The sequence below is a fragment of the Heterodontus francisci genome, chromosome 26 (genome assembly GCF_036365525.1).
Source record: "Heterodontus francisci isolate sHetFra1 chromosome 26, sHetFra1.hap1, whole genome shotgun sequence".
Taxonomy (NCBI): Eukaryota; Metazoa; Chordata; class Chondrichthyes; order Heterodontiformes; family Heterodontidae; genus Heterodontus; species Heterodontus francisci.
In genome coordinates this window covers 19135748-19154614 of record NC_090396.1, presented here as the reverse complement: position 1 = coordinate 19154614, position 18867 = coordinate 19135748, and the positions used below count along the sequence as shown (strand labels likewise).

Sequence of the window (18867 nt, the reverse complement as noted above, 5' to 3'; positions counted from 1 at the left end):
TGTACACAGACATAGGGCCAGAAACAGCATCAGCCATGATATGATACTGTTGATGATCTAATAGGCTGCTGACACTCTCAGCAAAAGCTCACATGTGAAAAATAGACACTTGGGTTAGGTATTCACAGCCAGGAGTCAATGACTTCCAGAGATGGTAGGGGGGAGAAAATTGGTGGCAAAGATGGAATGTTATTTCTTAAGTAACGCAACAGGGGCAGGCAGTGCATATGACACAGCATAGCTTTCCTCTTACCGTTGTAGTTCCCTGAGTCGCTCCTTCTCCTTGGCTTTCTCTTCCTCAAACTCAGTGAGTTTGCGTTGGTACCGTGCAATAAGTTCTGATCTCTCCCGATCCAAGCTCTGCTGTCGTGCCACGTGCTGCTCAGAGAGAATCCGGTTCTCTTCTTGCAGTCTAGCCTCCCGCTGCTGGTACGATTCCTCAATGATCTTTAAGCGGTTCCTGGAAGGAACGATAACGGGAAGAAGTGATCAATCTCTCTCTTCCACTCCAGCGGCACAGTGGCACAGTGGTTAGCACCGCAGCCTCACAGCTCCAGCGACCTGGGTTCAATTCCGGGTACTGCCTGTGTAGAGTTTGCAAGTTCTCCGTGTCTGTGTGGGTTTCCTCCGGGTGCTCCGGTTTCCTCCCACATGCCAAAGACTTGCAGGTTAATAGGTAAATTGGCCATTAGCAATTGCCCCTAGTATAGGTCGGTGGTAGGGAAATATAGGGACAGGTGGGGATGTGGCAGGAATATGGAATTAGTGTAGGATTAGTATAAATGGGTGGTTGATGGTCGGCACAGACTCGGTGAGCCGAAGCGCCTGTTTCACTGCTGTATCTCTAAAACTAAAAACTAAAACTGTCACACATGGATTCTCAACAATGGGAAGGTTGGTGCAACATTCCCACCCCGAATAGCCACGTCGCTTTTCAGTACACATATAGGGACACAGGGTGAGGACCGTATCAGGCTTGTTGGAGAGGCTGATGCTATGTCTCATATGTGAAAAATCTCTTCCTGCAAAACACTGAGACCAGGGCTCAGCCAGGGCACTATAATAGTTGTGGAGTGTGGTTTGGGGTTCCGAGTAATAAGTGGGTTTAGACACTGAGCCTTACCTCTGGGACCTGATTCAATTCCAAATCAGGGAATGAATTTTTTTTGTCTCTATGAGGTCCTATTTCAAATAGGTTGGTACAGTCCCCAGTCATCTTCAAATGTGCATGGACCCACAGTATAAAACTATGTTCTTAATTCAGCATTGTCAAATTAATCTCACACAATACAACAGAAAATGCAGTTCTGTTGAAAGGTCATTGACCCGAAACATTAACTGTTTCTCCCTCAACAGATGCTACCTGACCTTCTGAGGATTTCCAGCATTTTCTGTTTTTACTTTAGATTTCCAGCATCCCTAGTATATTGCTTTTGTAATCCTTTACAATGCTTGTTACAGTCAGTCTACTACAGTCCTGGGCAGCACAACTTAGGAAGGATATATTTGGCCTTGGAGTGAGTGCAGAGTTAATTTACTAGAATGATACCTGGACTCCAAAGGTTAAGATATGAGGAAAGAGTAAACAAACTAGAGTTGTATTCCCTGGAATTTATAAGGTTAAGCAGTGATTTGATCGAAGCTTACAAGGTACAGATGGAGTTGATTGGGAGAAATTATTTCTGCTCGTTGGGGAGTCCAGGACTAGGGGGAATAGTCTAAAAATTAGAACCAGACCTTTCAAGAGTGAAATCAGGAAACATTTCTTCACATACAGAGTGGTAGAAGTCTGGAACTCTCTTCCACAAGTGGCAACTGATGCTAGATCAATTGTTAATTTTAAAAGTGAGACTGATAGATTTTTGTTAGCCAAAGAGACAAAGGCAGACTATATAGAGTTAGGTCGCAGAGCAACTATGATCTCACTAAATCACGGATCAGGCTCAAGGAGCTAAACAGCCTACTGCTGTTCCTATGTTCCTATCTAACTGTGCTGTACCTACACAGGAAGTATAGGATGGGACAGTTTAGAAGGAGCTTTACTCTGTATCGAACTGTGCTGTATCTGGAAGTATTTGATGGAACAGTGTGCCCTGGCAGTGTTTGATGTGTTAATATAAACAATGGCAGACAGGAAAAGACCCTCTGGTCCATCCAGCCAGTCCCACACAATTTTAATACGCTGCATATCACAAATAAACACTCCACCCCACCCAAAATGTTGGGAAGATCAAAGCCATTGTCTTCAGTTCTCACCACAAGCTCCACTCTCTGTCCACCAACACCATCCCTCACCCTGGAAACTGTCTGAGGCTGAACCATACCATTTGCAAACTTGATGTCATATTTAACCCAAGATAACCACCTATTCGCTCCACCACCAAAATGTCTACTTCCACCTTGGTAACATCACCTGACTCCACCCCGCCTCAGCTCACCTAATGCTGAAACCCTTATCTATGCCTTTATAATTGCTTGGCTATTTCCAATGCTCTTCAGGCCAGCCTCTCATCTACATTGTCTCCCAGTCCAGCACGCCTCAATTTTAAAATTCTCGTCCTTGTTTTCAAATCCTTCCATGGCCTCACCCCCTCCCTATCTTTGTAACTTCTTCCAGTATTACAACCTTCTGAAATCTGGCCTCTTGCACATCCCTGATTTTAATCACTTCACCATCGGTGGCTTTGCCTCCAGCTGTCTAGGCCCGAAGCTCTGGAATTACCTCCCTAAACCTCTCTGCCTCTTTAGCACTCTTTCCTCCTTGAAGACATTTGTTAAAACCTACCTCTTTGATCAAGTTCATGATCATCTGTCCTCATATCTTCTTATATGGCTCTCGGTCAAATTTTGTTTGATAATGCTCCTGTGAAATATCTGGAATGTTTACTACGTTAGAGGAACTAAATCAATACAAGACTTTTCCTTTTCTGCATAAAGTTTTGCCCCTTCCTTTTCCAGTTTGTGCCTCCTCACCTGTGTGCATTTTCTATCAGCTCTAGATCATTGTGGTGTTGCTGCTGGAGGCTGTCCAGTAGGGCCCTTTGCTGCTCTCGCTCTAGTTCCAGCTTTCGCACCTTGTGCAGACACAAACATTTTTAGTTCCAGGCTGATGGAAACTATAACACAATTAACAGATAATCTAAACACAAAACATATTCAAATCACCAGAGAAGAATCTTGCTGTCTCCATCCAAAGAGGATGCAGAACGGAGGATTTATCTCTGCTTCAGCTTCTTTTACAGTGGTACTTTTTTTAATTCACTCACGGATGCGGCATCACTGGCAAGGCCAATATTTATTGCCCATCCCTAATTGCACTTTTGGTGATGGAGACGCCGCCTTGACAACTGAGAGCTTGCTAGGCTATTTCCGAGGACAGTTAAGACTGGGCAAGGACAACAGATTTAATTCCCTAAACGATATTAGTGAACCAAATGGATTTTTACGACAATCCCAAAGCTTCATAGTCACCATTACCGATAACAGCTTTTTTAAATTCCAAATTTATTTAATTAACTGAATTTAATTTCCCCAGCTGCCATGGTGGCATTTGGACTCATGTCTCCTGATCATTAGTCCAGGCCTCTGTATTACTAGACTCAAAACATAACACTATTTAGGGAGTGTTCTTCCATTTTACATTTAAATTTTACACTTAGCATTGGTGTGGAGCAGTTTTTGTTTTGCAGCTGTATTAACTTATGCAGCGTAAATCAGACAGAAAAGTCTGACCAGACTCAGGAATGGAGTTGGGCAAAACTCTCTCCTCCATGGAATCTTGGTCCACAAGTGTCAGATTGGGCTGTGTCTCTGGATTTAGGCTGAGGTTACACCATAATAGAAACCAATTTGCACAAACACTACACTTCTAATTAACAAAAATTGTACTGCTCATGACATGGACCAACCCCAATGCACAATGTTTTTTGTCTGCCGCTTTGTTGCCAACTACGCACTGAAAGTCTCAACCTCAAACTACTTTTGCTTTGTTTTATATTTTTGGTGATTTTAGGTTTAGTAAGGTAAGCAATGTCAGTGCTGTGCAGTGAAACATTCTTCAACATTTTGGACCCAGGATCAGAAACACTCCCAAGCCAAAAGCAGCATGGGTTAGATACAGAGTAAAGCTCCATCTTTACTGTCCCATCAAACACTCCCAGGTCAGATATAACATGGATTAGATACAGAGTAAACCACTGACCACCTCCAGGCGCGTATCCATTGTCTCTCGAGATAAGGAGGCCCAAAAGAAGAAGAAAGAAGAAGAAAGCCTCCTCCACCCTGTCCCATCAAACACGCCCGGGCCAGGTACAGCAGGGTCAGATATAGGTTAGATCCCCTTATTGCACCTCTGAGAAGTTTTACATTTTCTACACCAGCTGTCTCTGACTGAAGTTACTAACTTATATTTAATTATTGGCGATCTTGTAGATAGTATGAACCTGTGTCCATTAAAAAATGAAGCTCTGCAAACTCAATTCAGTGTAACATCTGCTGTCGTCGGACAGAGCTAACTTTTAACATGTCAGTCCGAACCAGATTCTAATCCACATCCCACAGATAAAAAGATTGTTTGGGCCAATTCCAACATCTACATTTGCATTATTTTTATAATTTAGGAAAATCAACAGCAGACAGTCCCTGTGATACTGGAAGGGCAGGCTCAGCTCTCACCAGAGTGAGAATGACTGGATTAATTTTAGGCAGCAATGCACTTTTCAAAAAAACGCACCACAGTCCAGAGAAAGTGAGTTAAATTCTACCACAAATACTGTAGGTTTCAGAAACATCATGGAACATAGCAACAGGAGGAGGCCACTTACTCACCCAAGTCTCTACCACCATTCAATGAGATCATGGTTGATCAGTACCTCAATCCATTTACCGTCTTTTGATCCATATCCCTTGATACCCTTACTTATGAAAAATCTGTCGATCTCTCACTCTTGAAAATTTCAACTGACCCTGCATTCACAGCTTTTTTAAGGGCAGACAGTTTCAGATTTCCACTATCCTTATTGTGAAAAAAATGTTTCCTGATTTCACTTTGGAATAGCCTGGCTCTAACTTTTCCCCACATGGCCAAAGAGGCGTTGAACTCCATCTGTTACAGTTTTTTTTCTTCAGTTAATCTGTATATGTCCCTTTGTAACTTCCTGCTCCCATCCACACAACTTACTGACCTAACTTAGTGTCTGCGACTGACACATTAATCTAACAGTCAAGCTCTGAACTGCTCTTTTACCTTACTCTCCAGCTCGATGATTTTGACCTCAGTCGTTGGCAGGACTGTCGGTTGCTCAGCCTCTGTGCTCTTCAGCTGTTTCTGCACAGCTGTCAGCCTGTTCTCTAGCTCCACGGCATTCGGCAAATCCATGGCTAAATCTTGCCCCCCAGACACTGATGGAAGCAGCTGACAAGCAGAACAGTTTATAAAGTTAAACCACAGTGCCACATGGGTTTAAGCCAGAGTACCTACAAATCTCACTGTGCTGTATGGAAATGTATTAAAGTGTTTAAATTCCAAACTGTAATTTTTTCATAAATTGTGATCTACTTTCAAATTTTGCTGGTTTATGCTCTGCAAAAGAACAGGATGCCAATGGAATATTTTTTGTACCGAATACCCAGGGTTGAGAATCCTGCATCAGGCGCCAATTTAGTTGGATGCCGACTAAAGCTCCCTCCATTTTAACCTAGCAGGCCTGATCAGCACTCAAGGATGCTCCAGTCACCCACTTCCCATCCTTAAAACTTCTCTGAATTAAAGTGCCAATTTGTGTTGAATTATTAGCAGATTTGCCCTGTAGTCTCATTCCTATTTGGAAATAGATACTGGCCCCAGATGATTTCACAAGGAATCTGAATGGCCAGCAGAGAGAAAATTGCATCTCACGAGGATGAACACCAAACCAGACTTTCATTAACTCACTCGCATTTCTGCAGAGATGAGACAATTATACTACGTCTGTGTTGCTGACCTACATTTGATCGCAGTGCAGCAATGCCTCAATTTTAAAATTCTCATCCTTGTTTTCAAATCCCTCCAAGGGCTTGCCCTCTCTATCTCTGTAACCTCCTCCATCCCCACAGCCTTCCAAGTTCTCTGCGCTCCCACAATTCTAACCTCTAGCGCAGCCTAGATTTTAATTGCTCTACCACTGGTGGCCGTGCTCACAGCTGCCTAGCCATTAAATTCTGGAATTCCCCCCCAAATCTCCCCGCCTCACTACCTCTCTTTCCTTCTTTGAGACACTCCTTAAAACCTACCTCTTTGACCAAGCTACTGGTCATCTGTCCGAATATCTCCATATGTGGCTCAGTGCCATTTTGTTTGGTAACACTCTTGTGAAGTGCCTTGGGACGTTTTACTACATTAAAGACACAATATAAAGTTGTTGCTATTGCCCTCTCTGTTAGTTTTACAAGAATGTCCTGAGCTTTCAGCATTCCAATTTGGGAAGGTGAAAGATTTCAAAGACTCATCTTCCGTGGCATTGTCCTTTGGATTTCTAGGGTTGATGTGCAAGTCCATTAAGCAAAAAAGTTCATGGGGGAGGTGGTGAAGAAAAACAGTACATGTTTCAATTCCTATGTTCCCATATACAAGGGCTCAATGCCCACTTCCAGATGACAGGATTTTGTTTATTTAAAAGAGAAAGTATTCAGAATCATGCCTGTGACAAGTTTTCACTATGAACCAAATAGGGAAATTTCTGTTTTTTTATTTGAGTAGCAGTAATTGAAAATAAGTCCAACATTCAAGTTGGATGGTCAGTTCCGTAGGGAGCTCCTTATCTTGCACCTCTATCCTTGGCCATCCACTGCCATCATTGCCCTTTCTCCCCCAGTCTCCTCTCTTCCACTGTTTAAGTTCCTCTGACATAATAGTGGGTGCATTTTAGCCCTAACTACATGTTAACCACTAGTTTAAATCACCACTGCCCATCTATACAACCCTCTGGGAAAACTGCATTTTTCCAACTGTGGCCTCCTGGGCAAACACCACTTCCTTTGTGCCAACAGTGGCAGCTGTGCCATCAGTTGTTTAGACCCTAAGCTCTGGAATTCCCTCCCTAAACTTCTCCACCTCATTTAAAACCTACCTCTTTCACCAAGCTTTTGGTCACCTAATGTCTCCTTCTTTGGCTCAGTGTCAATTTTTGTCTGATTACAACTGTGAAGCACCTTGAGATGTTTTAGTATGTTAAAAACACTATAAATGCAAGCTGTTGTGGTTCTGTGGTCTTTACTTCCAGCTTTTCGCTGCCTATACTACATAAGGCAGCTAAAAGCAGTGCTGTGGATTGATCACACATGCAAAACTCCATCAGAGACTCAATTAAAAGGTATTAAAAGAACTACAGTGCCGTTGGACTCTCCTACTTTCAATACAACTTATGTACTGTGCAAATCAATTATTGTACAACTAGTCTCTTGCTGGGTCTTCTGTGTGTAACATTTTAATGAATAAATGATTATTTTTAGCCTGTCTGTATAACAGTCTGACTCCTTTTGGAGTCAACAGAATATGATAGGATTCCCATACAGCCTCCAACACAACATGCATTAAGTAAGGGATAATTGTTAACCCCATAGCATGCTATCCCACTTGCAGTATACTGGTGTCTCAGATGAGATTTGGTATGCTTATGAAAGCTGCCTTTTTGCTACGACTGAGGGTTATAAGTATAAATATTGAGAGACAACCTAATTTGTAACAATGGTCTTGACTACCATACAGTGAGGTCCGGAACAATGACATCATGGGTGATGTTAAGTGGAACCCAGATGCATACCCTGAAAAGTTGGAAGGCAGAGAGAGAAAGTAACAAGCAAAGGGAGTGTCACTATTAAACATGAATCTCACACACATCCTAACAACCAGTTACAGAGCAGCAGTAAGCAGCAACTCCCCTTCCCCATACCACGTCATATCCAAAACAGCTGAAGCATGGAAAACTATGTTATAAAGTTATATAATTTTCTTCTGATTATCATTGTTAACTTGCACTTGTAATTAACATAATATGGACTGGCCTGAAGCCCTCACCTGGAGCTGAAGTAACTTCTGCAGCTGCTCAGTGGAGAGGGACACCTGTGAGGAGAGAGAGAGAGAGAGAGGGGAGGACAGAGAGCAGAGAGAAAGGGTTGTTAAACAGGCAGATGTCCAGTCACCAAAATGAGGAAGCAAATTACAGTCTCTGATCCAAAACTGTTTTATTGGCAATTCATAGTTCAATCCAAACATCAGTTCCCTTAAATATAAAACTAGAATGAGCATCACCTGCTCTGTATTAACACAGAAATGCGTCTTATTTAATTAAAGGGACCAGCATTTTCAATATTGTCAAGGATGAGGGAGGAGAGAGAAAAGGTGGGGGAGGGGAGAGAGAGAGAGCGAGCGAGAGCGAGAGCTTTCCTATAACAGTGACTACATTTCAAAAAGTACTTCATTGGCTATAAAGCACTTTAGGATGTCCTGAGGTGCTGAAAGGTGCTACAGAAATTAAAGTCTTTCTTTTTTCTTTCACAATTTTCTCCCTCAGCAATTTCACCAATGTGTGATTGGAACGGTGGTTGGGGAGCATGCGTTAAGGAAAGTGGCAAGTAGAGATAAGGCCCTTTCAAAGATTGAAAGAAAAATCAGTCAAACTGTCCACACCTCTCTCTGGCACATGCTCAAGACCAGTGTTCATGGAAACCTGGGAATCGACTGCAGATTGTACTATCTTGTTAATGTGCTAATAGTATTGAATGAGGAAAGTAGTCCCTGGGCCAAAGTAACAGGAGGTTATTTACAGGGGACTTCTTACTAGGGTATTTACATGAACACTGAGTAGCACGAGGTACAGACTTGTGACATCACATCCTGTGATGATGCTTATGGTCTATCTATATAATCTACCCAGCAAAAGCTTATATGTACATTATACTACATCTCCCCCCCCCGCCCCCGCAGTCTCTGACTTCATTCAGCAAGTCTGTAACGCTGTGGGGTTCTCACAACTCTGCCAAAGTGTGTTCTACCTTCGGTGATTTGAGGTATTGTGTCTTTTCTGTGTGTGAGTGGAACTATCAGATGCCTCAGGTTCTCTGTCGTCTGGGTTACCTGTTGTTGGTTGTGTCACCGGTTCATCAGTTCTGTCTGGTAGCTGGTTCTCTTGATCTTTCATCAATTCTTTTTGATGGTATCACCTCTTTGTGAGATGGAGGTGAACAATAACTGCTCCTTTCATGCAAGGGAGCTCCTCTTGAGTCACTTCCTCTTCCCCCCCCCCCATTTCTCCACTTCGCATTGCCGTTGAAAGAAGGGCCTTTTAGGTAGTGGGGCATTCCTCTTAAAGTAGTGCTGTTCCTGCTCCTGAATCCACGCACTGTGCTCACCTTTTTGGGGGAATCTCGTATTCCTCAAGTCCTCCGAGGAGGATCACAGCTTCTTGAGGTGGAGGTGGTCTACGTCGTCTACAATTTTCAAATGCTGATCTAATAGCTTGCTGTACTTTAATAGCTTTTACATCCAAAGGCGTCCGATTCATATCCCAGGCTGCATCCCTCGCATCTCCTGGATTTTTGAAGGTAACGAAAGCAAACCCCCTCGACTTATTTTTTTTCACGATCTTTCTAGAAGCAGGACTTCTACTATTCATATTTGCCAAACACTGCTTCAAGTCCCTTTTCACTTGTTTCAGTATTCAGACCACCAATGAAGAGTTTTCCAGGCCAATCTGCTTCCACCCTGCATAACATCTTTAAGGCTAGGCATGTTTTTTTTAACTAAGGAGCGAATAGGCTTAGTTCCTAATGATATATAGTGTTTATGGGATCATATTGTTTCTGTACATTAAGATTGTCTGTATTTCTCCCACAACCTTCAACTGAATTCCTCCTGGCCCATATAATTTTTTGTTGGCCTTCCTAAGCCTTTCTTTTCTCAGCCAAGGTGTTTGATCAGACAGGATAGAAAACGTTGCTCCCATAACTAATTTAAAAGTAGTTTTATTTTCTCCCACTAGAATTTCTGCTTCCCAGCAATCTTAATTTTTTCCCTGTACTTCTCCTAGGAAGGAGTATTAATTGTTTGAAACTCCTTTATTTCCTCTATTTTTTTTCCAGTTTGCTGCGTTTGTTTTCTGCTGCAAGAGACTTGCTGGAAGTGTCCCTTTCTCTTGCACCAGAATCATTCAGCTTCCCAGGCTAGGCAATTTTACCACCAGTGCCCCTCCTGACCACACCTACTGCAATTCCGTGTTGCTATCTGTAAGTGTCTTTCCTGCCTTTCGGGCTTTCTGGAGCCATTTCTCTGTTTTCTTAACAAACCCAACTGTTTCCTAAATTTGAGAGGGTGGCCTCCCCCGATATCCCCTGACCTATTAGTCAATTACTCTTTCGTACTTCTGCCTGCTCGATAAAATGGCTTTTTTCAAAGTCAAATCTTCTTTTGACTGAAGCTGGTCTGACAGCGTTTCGTCTAAAACCCCAAATACTATTCTGTCCCGAATAAGTTCCTCTCACAGAATCCTGTAGTTGCAATCCTCCACTACTTTATTTGATCATTAATAAACGAATTGATACTTTCACCGACTTTCTGATTGCACCTGTTGAACTTAGCTCACTCCATGATTATTTTTCCTGATTTGAAAGTAACCTTCCAATTCATTAATCATCTTGCTGTATGGGGTTTCTTTTCCATCGATACCCAGGGTACTCAGAATGTCGTCCTCACTGTCTCCCATGGTGTAAAGCAAAACACTGACCTGTTCTTTGTCCGATCGTGCCGTTAATCCTGACGCAGAACAGTACTTGTCGAATCTTCGAATCCATCTCGGGCACACATTCGCCTGGTTGGGCCCTGCCGCTCGCTTAAAGCTTTCTGGTAATGGAAGCAGCTTTTCCATATTTCTTCGAAGTCTTTGATCTCTTCTGCTTTATTATGCTGGGAAAGTCGTTTTTACCACTGCTACCATGTACTATCTTGTCAGTCTATTATTAGCATTGAATGAGGAAAGTAGTCCCTGGGTCAAAGTAAGAGACCCCTGTAAATAAACTCCTGTTACTAAGGTTGAATGTACAAGTGTGGGGACACAGGGACTATGAGCTTCAAAGAGATTTTTAGGATATATTGGCAATATTTTCAAATTGGTCTATCCAGAAAGGATACTTGATTTTTAAAGAACATATTTCAGGGCAACAGATTCGAATGAACTACAACTAGCCCTGAATGGCCACAATTAATTATACATCAATCCATTACCAGGCTTGGCACAGTTGCCGCATTTCAACATCCAAGTCCATTACCAGTCTGTGAGGGATCAAACTAAACCCCCAAGTCAATATTTTACTAGGCTATCAGTCATCTTGAATCACCACATCAGCTTGTTAAACATGGAGTGCAGACCCTTCCCTCTTTATTCAATACACTAAATTGAATCTTTAGCTGAACACAAGGGGCAAAGAGAGAGTATGGGAAGAGACTGGGAGCTAATATGAAAGGGAATCTAAAAGTCTTCTATAGGCATATAAATAACAAAATGGTAGTAAGAGGACAGGTGGGGCCGATTACAGACCATAAAGTGGATCCACACATGGAGGCAGAGAGCATAGCTGAGGTACTAAATAAGTATTTTGCATCTGTTTATACGAAGGATGAAGATGCTGCCAAAGTCATACTGAAAGAGGAGGCAGTTGAGATGCTGGATGGGCTAAACATTGATAAAGAGAAGGTATAAGAAAGACTGTCTATATTTAAAGTGTATAAGTCACCAGGACTGGACAGGACACATCTGAAGATGCTGAGGTAAGTAAGAATGGAAACTGCAGAGTTACAGCCCTTAATTTTCCAATCCTCCTTAGATATTGGGGTGGTGCCAGAGGACTGGAGAGTTGAAAATGTTACATCTTTGTTCAAAAAAGGGTGCAAGGATAAACCCAGCAACTACAGGCCAGTCAGTTTAATCTTGGCAGGAAAGCTTTTAGAAACCATAATTCGGGACAAAATTTATAGTCACTTGGACAAGTGTGGATTTTTTTTTATTCATTCAGGGATGTGGGTGTCGCTGGCTATGCCAGCATTTATTGCCCATCCCTAATTGCCCTTGAGAAGGTGGTGGTGAGGTGCCTTCTTGAACCGCTGCAGTCCATTTGGGGTAGGCATACCCACAGTGCTGTTAGGAAGGGAGTTCCAGGATTTTGACCCAGCGACAGTGAAGGAACGGCGATATAGTTCCAAGTCAGGATGATGCGTGACTTGGAGAGGAACTTGCAGGTGGTGGTGTTCCCATGCATTTGCTGCCCTTGTTCTTCTAGTTGGTAGAGGTCGCAGGTTTGGAAGGTGCTGTCTAAGGAGCCTTGGTGCATTGCTGCAGTGCATCTTGCGTCGGTGGTGGAGGGAGTGAATGTTTGTAGATGGGGTGCCAATCAAACGGGCTGCTTTGTCCTGGATGGTGTCGAGCTTCTTGAGTGTTGTTGGAGCTGCACCCATCCAGGCAAGTGGAGAGTATTCCATCACACTCCTGACTTGTGCCTTGTAGATGGTGGACAGGCTTTGGGGAGTCAGGAGGTGAGTTACTCGCCTCAGGATTCCTAGCCTCTGACCTGCTCTTGTAGCCATGGTATTTATATGGCTACTCCAGTTCAGTTTCTGGTCAATGGTAGCCTCTAGGATGTTGATAGTGGGGGATTCAGCGATGGTAATGCCGTTGAATGTCAAGGGGAGATGGTTAGATTCTCTCTTGTTGGAGATGGTCATTGCCTGGCACTTGTGTGGCGCGAATGTTACTTGCCACTGATCAGCCCAAGCCTGGATATTGTCCAGGTCTTGCTGCATTTCTACATGGACTGCTTCAGTATCTGAGGAGTCACGAATGGTGCTGAACATTGTGCAATCATCAGCGAACATCCCCACTTCTGACCTTATGATTGAAGGTAGGTCATTGATGAAGCAGCTGAAGATGGTTGGGCCTAGGATTAATTAAGGAAAGCCAGCGCGGATTTGTTAAAGGCAAATCATGTTTAACAAGTTTTTGATGAAGGAACAGAGATGGTTAATGAGGGTAATGCAGTTGATATGGTACATATGGACTTCCCAAAAGCATTTGATAAAGTGCCACATAATAGGCTTGCCAGCAAAGTTGAAACCCATGGAATAAAGTGGACAGTGGCAGCATGGATATGAAGTTGGCTGAGTGACAGGAGACAGAGGAAGATAGTGATAGACTTCAAGAGGACATAAACAGGCTGGTGGAATGGGTAGACAAGCAGCAGATGGAATTTAACGCAGACAAGTATCAAGTGACACATTTTGGTAGGAAGAATATGGAGAGACAATATAATCTAAATGGTACAATCCTAAAGTGGTCCAGGAACAGAGAGACCTGGGGGTAGATGTGCACAAATCGTTGAAGGTGGCAGGGAAGGTGAGAAGGTGGTTAAAAAAGCATAAGGGATCCTGGGCTTTATAAATAGAAGCATAGAGTACAAAAACAAGTTATGATGAACCTTTATAAAAGCATAGTTCGCCTTCAACTGGAGTATTGTGCCCAATTCTGGACACCGTACTTTAGGAAGGATGTGAAGGCTTTGAGTTCAGAAAAGATTTATGAGAATGATTCCAGGGATGAGGGACTTCAGTCATGTGGATAGACCGGAGAAGCTGGGGTTGTTCTCCTTAGAGAAGATAAGATTGAGAGGAGATTTGATAGAAGTGTTCAAAATCATGAGGGTTCTGGACAGGGAGTAGATAGCGAGAAACTGTTCCCATTGGCAGAAGGGTCGAGAACCAGAGGACACCAAACTAAGGTGAATGGCAGAAGAACTAAAACTGATATGAGGAAAAACTTTTTGGTTACGATCTGGAATGCATTTCCTGAGAGGGTGGTGGAGGCAGATTCAATTGTGGCTTTCAAAAGGGAATTGGATAAGCAGATGAAGGGAATAAAGTTGCAGGGCTATGCGGAAAGGGTGGGGTAGTGGAACGACCTAACTCGCTCTGGCAAAGAGCTGGCATGACTCAACAGGCCGAAAGGCCTCTTTCCGTGCTGTAACCATTCAATGATTCTATGAATGGAGTCATAGATTTTTATAGCAGATGAGGCCATTTGGGTCATTGTGCTTGTGATGGCTCTGATTTAGACCCATTCTCCATATGATTCATTTAAAAAAAAATATCATAATTTTGAACATCTGTCGCCAATTTAACCTTCTCTGCTCGAACAAACTGAGCATCAGGTTCTCAATTCTCTCCTTATAACCAAAGTAAATCATTTTGAGGATAGAGCTGATAGCCCCATTGATGAACCCCATATGAAACTTTCATCAGAACCGGAAAAAGTTAATGTTGCAGGTTTTAGGAAAGTACAGAAGGAGGGAAAGTGGGGAAGAGAGGAAAGAACCAAATGGAAGCTCTGTAATAGGGTGAAAGGTGGAAGGGATGAGAGATTAAATGACAAAAGAGATGATGGTGCAAGGCAAAAGGGGTGGTAATGGGATAAGTTAACAAAAGATGGGTCTAGAGGATGGGTAAATGAGAATAGCAGAATCATCGGCAACAGCTGCTTTCCAAAAAAAAATGGGGGCAGGGATTATGACCTGAAATTGTTAAACTCAGTGTTGAGTCCAAAGGCCGTAAAGTGCCTAATCGAAAGATGAGGTGCTGTTCCTCAAGATTACGTTGACCTTCACTGGAACAGTGTAGGAGGCCGAGGACAGAAAGGTCAGAGTGGGAGTGGGGCAGAAAATTAAAATGACAGGCGACATTTGAAATGAGGCTCGGAGTCATGCTTGTGGACTGAATGGAAGTGTTCCACAAAGCGATCACCCAATCTGCGTTTGGTCTCCCCAGTGTACAGGAAACCACAATATGAGCAGTGAGTACAGTATATTAAATTGAAAGAAGTAAACATAAATCACTGTTTAACCTGGAAGAAGTGTTTGGGCTCTTGATGGTGGAAAGGGAGGAGGTGCTTGCGTGGAAAGGTGCCATCGGAAGAGGAGGTGTTGGGGGTGATTGGGAAGTTGACCAGGGTGTCGCGGAAGGGATGGTCCCTTTGGAATGCTGAAAGGGGAGGGTAAGGGAAGATGTGTTTGATGTTGGCGTCACGCTGGAGGTGGTGGAAATAACGGAGGATGATCCGTTGAATGTGGAGGCTGGTGGGTTGGAAGGTGAGGGCATGGGGAACCCTATTCTAGTTCTCATTGCAGAAGTACGGGAAATGGGAAGGGCACGGCCAAGGGCCATGTCAACCATGGTGGAGAGGACTCCTCAGTTGAGGAAAAAGGAAGACACATCGGAAGTACTGATATAGAAAACTGATGTGATGGAGAAGGAGAAACTGGTAGAATGGAATGGAGTCCTTACAGGAAACAGAGTGGGAGGAAGTGTAGTCCAGGTAGCTGTGGGAGTCAGTGAGCTTATAATGGATATTGGTCGCTGACCTATACCCAGAAATGGAGATGCAGAAATCAAGGAGGGGAAGGGATAAGTCAGAGCTGGACTATGTGAAGGCGTGAGAAGGGTAGAAATTGAAAGCAATTGAAAGTTGATTAAATTTTCCAGGTCTTACAAGAGCAAGAAATGGCACTGATACATTCATCACTGTACCGGAAAAAAGAGCTGAGAGAGGGGACCTGAGTAGAACTGGAACAAAGAATGTTATACATATCCCACAAAAAGGCAGGCATAGCTAGGACACATATGGTTCCCATAGCAACTTCTTTTATTTGTAATAAAAACTAACCACACCTGGTTATGTGTAGAAAATAAGCTGATATGGTGAATGATAAAGGAGAAACTGCAATATAGACAAAGCCAGCTCACTCCTACCTGTAAAGCAGACGGTCGATCATCCTGCTGCCCTCGTGGAGATGCTGTTAACATACAGGGAAGAAAGTTGGTGAACACCATTTCATAACAAAATTAGTCAATTCAAGACATTGAATAAGGTGAGACATATTTAAGGGATGCTTCAGTTAGAAAAGATAAATATTAAACAACATAAATAACAGCATGATGGGGCATTTATTCTAAAGCTCAATGCACTTACTGATCCATTTTTATTTAATTCTTTAAAAATTAATAAAGTTATCAAACAACCTGGTACTTTGTCATGTCCTTGAGATGTCTCAATGTATTGCACATCCAATGAATTATTCTTTGAAGTGCAGTGTTATTTTGCAGATAAATTCAGCAATTTGCGTGCAGCAATGACCCACAAATAACAAAAATGAGATGACCAGTCAATCTGCTTTTGGTGATGCTGACTGAGTGAAGGATGTTAGCTTTTCAAATAGTGCCGTAGGATTGTTTACATCCACCCTGAACAAAAAAACAGCCTTTAGTTCTGCACCTTATCTGAACAAAGCACCTTTGACAATGCGCCACTCCCTCAGTAATGCACTCAAATGTCAGCCTAAATTCTGTACTCAAGTCCTGTAGTTGCGACTTGAGCCTACAATTATCTGACTCAGAAAGTGTAACCAATTGAGCCACAGTGACTATTATCCCTGTATAAACCCAGGCAGAAAGTGTCAGCAAGCTATTCAACTGTATGGTGCACCAATCCTATCTATCTCACTTTTTGAAAAAATTCATTCTCGGGATGTGGCAAGGTTTGGCATTTAATTCCCCACCCCTAATTTAATATTACTGAATAGCTTGGTAGGCCACTTCAGAGAACTGTTAAGAGTCAAAAATGGTGTGCGGGACTGGAGTCACATGTAGACCAGATCAGGTAAGATCAGCAGTCCCGAAAGGACATTAATGATCCAGCTAGGTTTTTAATAACAAACTGAGAGCTTCATATTCACTTTTATTCTTTTTATTCTTTTGGGCCTCCTTATCTCGAGAGACAATGGATACGCGCCTGGAGGTGGTCAGTGGTTTGTGAAGCAGTGCCTGGAGTGGCTATAAAGGCCAATTCTGGAGTGACAGGCTCTTCCACAGGTGCTGCAGAGAAATTTGTTTGTTGGGGCTGTTGCACAGTTGACTCTCCCCTTGCGCCTCTGTCTTTTTTCCTGCCAACTACTAAGTCTCTTCGACTCGCCACAATTTAGCCCTGTCTTTATGGCTGCCCGCCAGCTCTGGCGAATGCTGGCAACTGACTCCCACGACTTGTGATCAATGTCACACGATTTCATGTCGCGTTTGCAGACGTCTTTATAACGGAGACATGGACGGCCGGTGGGTCTGATACCAGTGGCGAGCTCGCTGTACAATGTGTCTTTGGGGATCCTGCCATCTTCCATGCGGCTCACATGGCCAAGCCATCTCAAGCGCCGCTGACTCAGTAGTGTGTATAAGCTGGGGATGTTGGCCGCTTCAAGGACTTCTGTGTTGGAGATATAGTCCTGCCACCTGATGCCAAGTATTCTCCGAAGGCAGCGAAGATGGAATGAATTGAGACGTCGCTCTTGGCTGGCATACGTTGTCCAGGCCTCGCTGCCGTAGAGCAAGGTACTGAGGACACAGGCCTGATACACTCGGACTTTTGTGTTCCGTGTCAGTGCGCCATTTTCCCACACTCTCTTGGCCAGTCTGAACATAGCAGTGGAAGCCTTACCCATGCGCTTGTTGATTTCTGCATCTAGAGACAGGTGACTGATGATAGTTGAGCCTAGGTAGGTGAACTCTTGAACCACTTCCAGAGCGTGGTCGCCAATATTGATGGATGGAGCATTTCTGACATCCTGCCCCATGATGTTCGTTTTCTTGAGGCTGATGGTTAGGCCAAATTCATTGCAGGCAGACGCAAACCTGTCGATGAGACTCTGCAGGCATTCTTCAGTGTGAGATGTTAAAGCAGCATCGTCAGCAAAGAGGAGTTCTCTGATGAGGACTTTCCGTACTTTGGACTTCGCTCTTAGACGGGCAAGGTTGAACAACCTGCCCCCTGATCTTGTGTGGAGGAAAATTCCTTCTTCAGAGGATTTGAACGCATGTGAAAGCAGCAGGGAGAAGAAAATCCCAAAAAGTGTGGGTGCGAGTACACAGCCCTGTTTCACACCACTCAGGATAGGAAAGGGCTCTGATGAGGAGCCACCATGTTGAATTGTGCCTTTCATATTGTCATGGAATGAGGTGATGATACTTAGTAGCTTTGGTGGACATCCGATCTTTTCTAGTAGTCTGAAGAGACCACGTCTGCTGACGAGGTCAAAGGCTTTGGTGAGATCAATGAAAGCAATGTAGAGGGGCATCTGTTGTTCACGGCATTTCTCCTTTTACTGGTACCATATTTCCAGTTGTTTTAAACTGAATTCAAATTCTCAAAATGCCATGCTGGGATTTGAACTCATGGGGCTTCATTTTCAATCCAGAGTCAGGAACCCAGTGCCCAGATGATTTCCGGGTACCGACCCCATGTCCTGTCTGTACTGTTTACGCAACGCTATCTTCATATGCAGATCCCCTTATTGGACCGGAGCAACCTCAGCACCCAATTAGTGGTGCTGCGCTCTGCTAGGAGGTGGGAGCTGCCTGCTGAGTACGATCCTCAAAGGCAGATGGCAGCCATGATGGGGCCTGCCGCTGTTTTGTAGAATAGAAGATGCAGAGGTTCAGACGGCCAGCAGCCTCACGGTGCAGAGAAGTGGCCAAAAGACCAACTAAAAGGTACTGAATCCAATCTGGGACAAAACCCCTTAGTGCCAAAACTTTTCATCAGAGAAAACATTGCTTAATGGCTCCCTGCATTGCACCCAAGAGCTGTGCACCAGACTGTTCAGGTTTGACAAGCTGTGATTTGAAAATTGCCTTCTGGCCCTCCCCAGCCCGTTAACAAGCTCCTCAAGGAGCTTAACAGGCTGTTAATTTTAGGTGACTGGGTTCCCGGCTCCCCCCACCCCTCACCCTCGCTTTGAAAATAGCAGTGC

The 18867-nt window shown here is 43.6% G+C and overlaps 1 protein-coding gene across 8 annotated transcripts in view; it reads right to left on the bottom strand.

Annotated features, from left to right (window-relative positions):
* Positions 1-18867, bottom strand: part of LOC137384209 (fas-binding factor 1 homolog) — a 116229-nt gene that overhangs the window by 41093 nt on the left and 56269 nt on the right. For all 8 annotated transcript variants that reach the window (XM_068057878.1, XM_068057881.1, XM_068057884.1 and 5 more), the window contains 5 exons: positions 15821-15864; positions 8054-8098; positions 5246-5413; positions 2974-3074; positions 254-460 (listed from right to left, as the gene is read on the bottom strand). In XM_068057878.1, the coding sequence (XP_067913979.1) occupies positions 254-460; positions 2974-3074; positions 5246-5413; positions 8054-8098; positions 15821-15864 (565 nt within the window). The remainder of the gene's footprint in view (positions 1-253; positions 461-2973; positions 3075-5245; positions 5414-8053; positions 8099-15820; positions 15865-18867) is intronic.